Source organism: Aplysia californica, unplaced genomic scaffold, assembly GCF_000002075.1.
Source record: "Aplysia californica isolate F4 #8 unplaced genomic scaffold, AplCal3.0 scaffold00022, whole genome shotgun sequence".
Classification (NCBI taxonomy): Eukaryota; Metazoa; Mollusca; class Gastropoda; order Aplysiida; family Aplysiidae; genus Aplysia; species Aplysia californica.
The window spans coordinates 2,237,151-2,246,706 of NW_004797292.1; the positions used below are offsets into that span (position 1 = coordinate 2,237,151).

The 9,556-nt window shown below is 39.9% G+C and overlaps 1 protein-coding gene across 2 annotated transcripts in view; it reads right to left on the reverse strand.

The window, feature by feature from the left end:
• Nucleotides 1–39: 39 nt before the first annotated feature.
• The window catches only part of LOC101845898 (methionine--tRNA ligase, mitochondrial), an 18,247-nt gene continuing 8,730 nt past the window's right edge, over nucleotides 40–9,556 (reverse strand). For both annotated transcript variants that reach the window (XM_005090843.3, XM_005090841.3), the window contains exons 9-14: nucleotides 7,625–7,737; nucleotides 6,245–6,344; nucleotides 5,461–5,572; nucleotides 4,348–4,539; nucleotides 2,746–2,977; nucleotides 40–337 (exon numbers count right to left, since the gene is read on the reverse strand). In XM_005090843.3, the coding sequence (XP_005090900.1) occupies nucleotides 208–337; nucleotides 2,746–2,977; nucleotides 4,348–4,539; nucleotides 5,461–5,572; nucleotides 6,245–6,344; nucleotides 7,625–7,737 (879 nt within the window). In that variant the 3' untranslated portion in view covers nucleotides 40–207. The remainder of the gene's footprint in view (nucleotides 338–2,745; nucleotides 2,978–4,347; nucleotides 4,540–5,460; nucleotides 5,573–6,244; nucleotides 6,345–7,624; nucleotides 7,738–9,556) is intronic.

The following is a 9,556-nucleotide window of genomic DNA, read 5'->3' on the forward strand; positions in this document are numbered from 1 at the left end:
ATCGTCCTTATCTCCCCTTCTTCTTTTTTATGTTTGTTACTCTCTTGTAACACCTCTAATCTTCTGGCGCTCATATGACCTTATGCAGTTGCGAGCACCGTAAAACCTCTACTAAAAAAACATTTAAAAAACATGAGCAGCCATCCAATCAAAACCAGAAAAGAAACATGTTCCTGCAGACACCCAACAGCAGACAGGCATGAAGTGCTATGAAGGAGCATTCACTTTCTTTTGCAGTAGGACTTTCTCACCGAGCTGCCCAAAGCCACTGACAGCTTTTGTCTGTGCATCCTGGTAGCCACGTTCACTACGGGGCACTCCGAGCCTGGTCAGTAGTCTGAGGGAGTTGTGAGAGAAAAAACAAAATGGTTCTGTTTAAAGCATCAAATTAATAAAGATAAAAATAATAAATAGCATTTGTATAGCACATTTCCCCACTCAAAAGCAAGCTCTATGCGCGCTCTAAGCGCTTTACACTATATTATTACCCCAGCAGATCACAGAACAATCAGAAACATTCTCAGCTTCCCGGTAAGCATACAGAGCAAGCAGCTGGTTAAGCGCTCAAACACTAACAAACTGACAGATATAGCTTCAATAGTTTATTCATGAGGGAATCGTGTATCCCAAAAGGTAATGCTTACACAAGAATCACAGATAGTTGTTTTTAATAACCAAGTTGAAGATATTAAAGGGATTGTAACATTAGTAACAAAAATAAGCAAACATCAAGTCATTCATTCTTGAATATGAAACAAATTGAGTAAAATAAAAAGAATTGTCCTGTTACATAGAAAAATAGAAAATTAAAAGATAGGACTCTTTTCAAAACATGAATAGAAAGACTTGTGTAAAAGGAAAACTGAAAGATTTTGTAAACTGAAAGTCAACCCATTACACTCATGCACCTCAACATAAATGTTAGTTCAAAATTCAACGGACTGCAACGCCAGAAAGGTTTACACACATTCACAAAACACCAAGTTTTTTAACACTGAAACAAATAAGTTCTTGTCCACTGCTTTTGATGTTGTTGTGGTTAAGCTCAACTCTTTATCTCCGGCCCGCTCCCAGCAACTCGCTGTCAAAACCACTGTGCCGGTGAGCTGCTGACAGCGGCTCGGGCACATTTCTTAACGACGAGTTCGACATCAAATTACTTTTCGGCAATTACCAAAAACAGATCTCTTTTATCGGGATTTCATTCATTAGATGAAGATCTATCAAAATAGGTTCACTTGTTGTGATTTCATGACCATTTTTAGATTTTGTACCAAAAAAGGGCCCCAGCATAGTGGATTTACCCCTCCCCCCTTCCCTAGGACATAAAAAGTTTATGTAATTTTCAGCACAGATTAGTAATCGAGAGGGCTTTACCTGCTTTAAAATGTCCATCTTCTAGGATTCCCTACAATACACAAGGCGGGCCTATGTTATTTCAGGGTGGGAGCGATAAGTTTTTTTAGTTTAAGTAAGAGTTTTACAGCACTTGCAACACAATAAGGTCATACAAGTGCCGAAGAATAGAGGTGTTACAAGAGAGTAACAGACACAAAAAAAGAAAGAGTAGAGATAAGGATGATAGATGTTTGATAGAACAGAAGGAGCAAACCACACCAGCGCACCCGCCAACCACCCACGAGCGATAAGTTCCTCAGTAAGCCACAACAAAGCTTGCAAAGTACTTGGCACCACGGAGCTTGCTGTTGTGTTGGAATTTGAGCTAGATTTGTACAAACACTGTTAATCATTATTAATTACAAGCTGGGTACCCTGTTCGATGAACGGACTCAAAAGAATCGATCGTCAAGTCATTGTGGAACCAGTATGCACTGTTTGTGAACGGAACTCTCACTTGTTTACAATGGCGTCTAAGAAGACGAACAAACCCAAGATTAGATCTAAACGAAACTAATGAAAACCTGAAAATTAAGCTACAGTGACTTCAGACTCCATATTAAAACTGAGCACCCTTTATATGATTCTGAACCACCATTAATTTTGTCAAATTTGAAAGTAAAGTGGTTGGGAAGTTTTAGGCGATCAAAGTGACAAACTTTCACAGATATAATATAGATAGATTACGAAGCCAACAGGAAATACTTGATGGATGAGAAAAATAATTTGGCTCAACAAGGTCCCAAATCTCTGGCTTCCTCTTCCTACATCAGTCTCTTAACCTGCTGCTCCAAGGCAAAAGTATATGTGAGGCAGCGTGGGGAAATCAGGCGCTCGTCAAAATAATGTAATCTGAGAAATCAGTATTTTTCGGCCAGTCTGGACATTTTTGTCAAATTTTTGTTTTTTGGCTCAACACCTTGCATGTTGATTCAAAAGCACTTTTAGGTGTCGATTTTATGAGAAAACGTTGATTAAAGGTATAACAAATGCAAATTTGCAGTTTCCAAGGACTCTTAAGCTATGGAAGTCACCAAATTTGGCGGCCATTTTCTCGCTAATTTTACTTCTGAAAGCACGCAACCCCACCTTCTTCAATTGCAAATATCTCAACTTCTATTCACGATAAATGGATTTTTAAATAATCGAAATCAAGGCAAATGAATAACCTTTAAGATGATATCAATAACTCCATATGCACAAAACTGACAAGCGCTTGATTCCACTGCGTCATGACACATTAGACTTACTAAGGTCTAAAGAAGTAAGAATTGAGAGTGTTAAAATTGAATGACTATCCAGCTAGACAACCATAATGCAATCTAACTGCTCCTAAAAACCACTGACCTCTCCGCCAATCGCGGTATCACTGGCTGAAGGAGGATTCCACAGACTCGTAACGTCTCCATAGCAACGTGCAGGACTACTGACAGGTGTACCTGATCCCGAGGTTCGACAGATTTGCCAAGTTGCCACGGTGCATGAGCCTGAACCAAAGAGTTGGCCCAGTGCAAATGTCCAAAGATTTGGTCCAGGGCCTTGGTGAAATGGAACTCTTCATACAGGGAGTCCACTCTGTCTGGAAGGAGAATGTCACAAAATGTTCTGACTAGACGAAGCTTTCGAGGAACATGGAGACATTGGAGAAAAAAGTCCAAATTTGATAGGATAAAGCTAAGCATGGGGAGAGTCTTGAAAACTGTGGATTCAAACCAGGGTCATCTGCACCAAAATACCAACTGAGTTATCGGCAGGCCCAGAAGAGTAGACCTGCAGCATTAAAACACAGAAATATTACAGACAAATAAGTCACTCAACAAATACAGAGATTTGCACATCAGTGTCTTAACCCTATCCGTACGTCGTTTTTTACTATCGTATCCATACGACATGGGAAACTCTGTGCTACCACTTTCCAAAGAGGAAATTTACTTGTTAATCCGATCCGTACGCTTTGCATAGCAGTCTGTCAAAATGAGTTTTTGAGAAATACTGAAAGTTTCAAAGAGATCTTCATACTAGAAGTACTCTAAAATGTGAAGAATACAACCCCGGGGGTACAAAATGACCCCAAGACGTATGGATAGGGTTAAAAGAAAGAACAAATCATGCTGGGTTTTTTTCTAAACAAACACAACAAATTACCATCTACTATTGGTATTACTGCCATACATGTCAGAAGGAGAAGTGAAATTGCTGTGAAATTTTTTAGGCATAACAACGATGAGAAGGCTGTAGTAAAAGATTTACACTTAGAGTTTCAGTCCAGACACAAACTACACTCGGGGTTTTAGCACATGAGCATGAAGTGGCAAGGAGGGTGTGCGGGGAATGAGTAGGGGAAGAGGACCACAAAAAGTGTTCACTTCTAGAACTTCGTAGTCCAATATATATTCTATCAGCTACCACAAGGAGTTTCTAAAACATCATTTGCAGGCCAGAGCTACAGTATAAAACATGCTACTTACAAATATGCATGAATGCATTTTAGATTCATATTTTGCATTATCTTTTCAATAAAGAATCGTGACAAACATTTCTAAGTCTACTTCTTCCTATTTTAAGTACCAACAATACATGTATGTATAGATGTGTAGGGAAATGTGAACATTTAAGGCTTTTTTCATAAAGTCAGTAGAGCAGTGACAGAACTATTGACATTTTTCTTACTCTGTTCCGGTACTTGTTTCCATAACATGAAGCACATCGAAACAATAACTAAACTAAAGTACCGGTATAAAAGGAATGGCTGATATAACCAACAGAGAGAGAGAGAGAGAGAGAGAGAGAGAGAGAGAGAGAGAGAGAGTGTGTGTGAGAGAGAGAGAGAGAGAGAGAGAGACTAAGAGAGAGAGAGAAAGAGAGAGAGAGAAAGAGAGAGAGAGAAAGAGAGAGAGAGAGAAAAAAAGAGAGAGAGAGAGCGAGAGAGAGAAAAAAACGTCAACTCACTTGGTAACTCGTACAGTAAAGTGTACATTTCCCGCTCTCCAATGGAGAGAAACTCAAACAGATCGTCTTCACACAGGGGAGGCAACTCCTGCCTTTTGTTGACGGTAGGAGCCGTACAGCGACCTAGAAGGTTACCAAGTGTGTTGGCCAGGTCAGAGTTGATCCGCTCTGCCACTCGACTGTCACTGTACGCTGAGGAAAGTAGGGTGTCGTCATCTTAGACATTAAGTTTAATAATAATAATAATAATAATAGATAGCATTTGTACAGCGCAAATCCCGGCTCAACAGTAAGCTCTATGCACTTCACAATCTATACTATTACCCCAGCAGACCTGGGAGCATTCTGAAACAACCTCAACTTCCTGGGAAGCATACAGTGCAAGCAGCCATTTATAGGCGCTAAAACACTAACAAACAGACAAGATCTTTCGCTGTCTGTGGCTGGGTACCCATTCCCACCTGGGTGAAGTGAGGAAAATCATTGTAAAGTGCCTTTCTCAAGGACACAACGTCAGGCCCGCAGCTGGAACCTCCGACCCCGCAACCTCACGATTACGAGTCCGGTAGCCTAACCACTAGGTTAGATAGGTCAAGTTTTCTTTGATTATGATGAGAAATTGTACTGAGTGTTTTGTTGGTTTGTTGAGTAATAACAAGTACGTCCACACAATAATAATAATAATGGCCATTTAGAGCCTGGAAAAACCAAGACAGACAGACAGACAGATACAGAGGGAGCATGAATCATAACAAGAAGTAAGGTCTACCAGAGGAACCCTTGATTCACTCACTTTACAGATAGCAGGCAATTCAACCCCCCCGAAGTTATTCCAAAGAGATGTAAATGGACCTTTAAGAATGAAATTTTTATTGATAAATACAAATAATGTACGGAATAGTATTTGTTGTACTTTTTGGCACTCAGCTTGTGCTTTCCATCCGCAAAACAAAAGTCAAAGATATTCAAATGCTTTTCTTCCACAATCATGCCGCAAAACATCTGTTTAAAAAGTCCCTTGCGTCTTATCATACGTTTTCACTCATGTCAGATAAAAATAGTTCACAACATTCAGACTCCAACTAAAACAAATAATAAATGGCAATGACCTACCCCCATCAGAATTGAGGCTCCCCTCTTTGAGCAGAAAATAGCGAAATCCATCGACTCCAAAGTGGTTTATCTTCTCCACCGGGTCAATCACATTGCCCAAGCTCTTGGACATCTTGAAAAAAAAAAAGGGGGGGGGGGGGGGGAGACAGATGTTCAAAACTTAATCAAAATATGCCATGGAAGAAGCGCTCTATGTATCACTGCAAACTGAAATCCCTCCCACCCAGCATGCACCTTTTTCTGTGCCATTGTAGTTTTATATCACTGCTTATAGTGGCACTGTCTTCAAAATGATGAGTTGGAACAATAGGCATACTTATGTAACAAAATTCAGTCACAGTCATTGGTTTCCAAATACATTAAGTCTCTATGAGCCATTATGTGGTGAGCTAAATTCATCTCCAACATTGTTATTGAAAAGCAATAACCAAATGAGCAAAAAAAATGTTAGTCCAGGACAAATGAATCAGCCTTAAAAAGCCATTATTTCCTACATTTACCATTGGAGTACTTTTTGCTATAAATATTCAGCACCAATCTTAACATATTTTAGACAATTTACGAGGCAAGCTGTCTTTGCAGCTCACCGGACAGGATTGAATTACTTTTTAAATTGTTTTTAAAAATTCAAGCAGCACTGGATTTGTTGAGAACAATTGTTCAGACCCAAAAAATTGTTCAGAGCCAATCCTATAATTTCTTAAAGGGATTGATATCAAAGATGGAGGTCTTTGGAAGTAACAACTCAGCCGAGGTTTCCATCAGCCTTTATTACGAGACTCACCTTTACTTTGTCCACAAGCCAGTGAGAGTGGCAGATCAGACGTCGTGGTGGCTCCATCCCTGCTGCTATAAGGAATGCCGGCCAGTAGATAGCGTGGAATCTGAACACAGAAACATACATGGAGGAACAAAGACGAGCAATGTCACAGTACAGGTTTTATTCATTTGGATGTGGGGTTGCTTTTAGAACGGATTTTGTGCAACAGTAAATCACTATAACCACAACTGAAGAGATTCAGTGAAACATAAATAAAGAAAATCCATAAATGCAGCAGCAGCTTCTCCATACTAATCTATAAATAAACCAGTCATTAGGACAAACTTGCTGCAGTTGAAATAAACATGAATGAGTACTGCTGTTAATTTTTTTCTTACATGTAATATATTATTTGAGGCAGAGAGAAAAGATACTGGACAGGTTGACAACATGGCTGGGAACAGCAAGAACAACAGACACCATCCCTGCAACGCAAGACAGAGTGAAGTGGAGGTCCATGATCCCCCACGCTAGTCGGCAAGGCACCGGATCATTTGAACATGTCTATATAACTCTAGAGGTCTGTGATAAATTCCTGCATGTGGTTGAAAGATGCATCTGATGTGATATGTGTATTATAGTCAGTTTTATGACTCTCTTCATAATGAATTTTAAAGAAAGTAATATATAATTCAAATTCTATGTATTGCTATGTCAGCGTGTTGACAAAAAAAATTACTTCTCAGATTTTCAGCCCTATGGACATAGATAAAAGCCAAATTTAAAGGTGGAGTATGCTCAATTTATTAGCAGGAAATAATTGTAGACATGTTAAACTTGAAGAAAATGGCATCAGTTAAAAATCTACAAATTTGATCCTTGTGTCAATATTTGGCAGAGATATAAAATTATCTCCATTTTTTAATTCCGAGAAGTGACTCATTTTGTCAGCACACCTCACATGTGTTTTTTAACCATTCTGTACAGTCAAAAAAAAATTTCCCACCAGTACAATGTTATTAGCGTAATCAAACAGTGAGATAGAGTTACGGGCCCATGGCACTAGGGGGCACTGAGCGGGCCGAACAGAGTTGCCGCCCCATGACACTAGGGGGCACTGAAGAATTTAGTAAAAAGGGAGGGCGGGAACTCTGTACATTCCCTTCCGTCTCAGTAGTTGAGATAGCAGTGGCAGACGGTCCGAAGCTGCCGGTGAAGTGACGTCCGAGGGCCCAACAATTTGACCTGAGCCGACCAGCGTAGACCGCTCCGCGCCACGTGGAAGCCAATTTGATTCCTCAGTATTTTTGTGTTTGCATATAACTCAGAAGGTAAGCACAGTCTTTTCGACCTTGCAACTACAGACAATAAAGTATAATCTTATCTCTCATCTCTTATCTTTACCTGAGAATGTCTTTCCCAATGAGCTGACAGTCCGGTGGCCAGTGATAAGTATCACAATGAGGGTAGCCCGACGCTGTCAAGTAGTTGACCAGTGCGTCCAGCCACACGTAAATCTGTCCAACAAGACAATGACAATGACAATAAAAATCTTTATTCATCTCGCAGGGAGACATTTGTCTTGGTCGTTAACAATGGCAGAAGACGTTACAAAGGTTAAGTACACTCACGCATACGCACAACAAGACAGGACATATATTAAATACATGCTGGTACAACCTGTTCCGTAAAACTCTCTCTCTCTCTCTCTCCTTCCCTCCCTCTCTCTCTCTCTCCCTACCCCTATTTGCTATTTTTCGGTACTTCACAAAATTGACTGATTTTCTTTGTTTTTAGAAGAAAATTGGTCTCGATCAAGTCTTTAGTTTGAGCTGGGGCTGTCCCGGTGCAAGAGGTACAGTGTTAGCTTCTCTGTTCCCAAGGATCGAAACGTGTCAGCCGCGAAAGAGTTAATTAATTCTGTTCTAAGATGTTCCCCTTAGTACTCCTTTTCCTGTGCTTTATGTCTGTTCTACCATCTACTTTCTTCTGTACTCTCTTATTCTTCCCCCGCGCCATCCACGCCCCCACCCCCACTGCTCCTCTTTTGCTTATTCCTAGCTCTTTGTGGGTGGTTGGCGGGTGCTCTGGTGTGGTTTGCTTCTCCTTTCCTATGAAACATCTATCATACTTATCTCCCTTTCTTCTTTTTTATGTTTGTTACTCTCTTGTAACACATCTAATCTTCTGGCGCTCATATGACCTTATGCGAGTGCCGTAAAACCTCTACTAAAACTAACTCCTAACTCTTTTTTTTAATACACATATAGCATCTTCTTACTGCTGCCGTTCAGCCACATCCCTAACCTTATACATGTACAGTCATCTAGCCTTCTTAGACAAGGGCGAAAAAAGACAGAGGTTCTGTGTGCAAGTTGTGCACGTATAAGGTCCATTGGTAGACCTAAGATCGATAAGAGTAGGCCTCGGCTGGCAGCACAGAAACATTTGAGAATGAATTCCTTCCAAAAATGCAAATACTCTTGTCGGTGTATAAACGTTTCGAGTACCTTCAAAATCGGAATGTTTCTACCTTTATACGTTACGGCAAGGGGGTCTACAGAGTAGGAAAAGCAGTCACACAATACGTAACAACCAGTTGCATTGCAGATTGAAGAGTCAGCACATCACACCTCTGAGATCTAGCTGGGGAACGCAAAAGAGAAGAAGCCTTTTAGCACATAAAGATTGTTGTAGGATCGTGATAGATCCCAATTGGGTATTCGAAATAGGGCCGCCATCTTTGTAATCCAGCTTGACACCAACCAGGCTAGGATGTGCCCAGCTAACAGGCGACTATGAAGGAATAATAGCATTCTAAGTAATAAAAATTGACATCCATGACCACACCACATCACGCGAAAGATTTGTAGTATTTTAAATGTTTATTTTCTCATAGGGAGATTCATTGGCTTTCTAAAATGTTACAGGAACTGGAAAATCAATACAAATCAGATAAAATGGTGTCATAAGTGTTAATCGTAAACGTTTTAAGTCGTTCCACAAAAAAATAAAAAAAATAAAAAAAATAAAAAAAGGATACATGTAATACAAAATGCATAATGTGCAAGCTTCGAGACTTTCAATGTCGCATCATTGTCTAGGAGTTCCCCAAAACAGTGTTGATAACAAATAGCGGGAATGAAAGAAAGTGTCACCGATAAACCCAGTCGTGAACATTATCATTAACAAGTACACAAGGTATACTAAAATGGGGAGAATATTTTTTAAGTCAACCTTCACAGTTTTTGATGTAAGGCTCATAGAACAGATGATACATAATACAATTTAAACTGAATATCAGCATTTCGAGTAAGTCTAATTTTAGCTGGACAC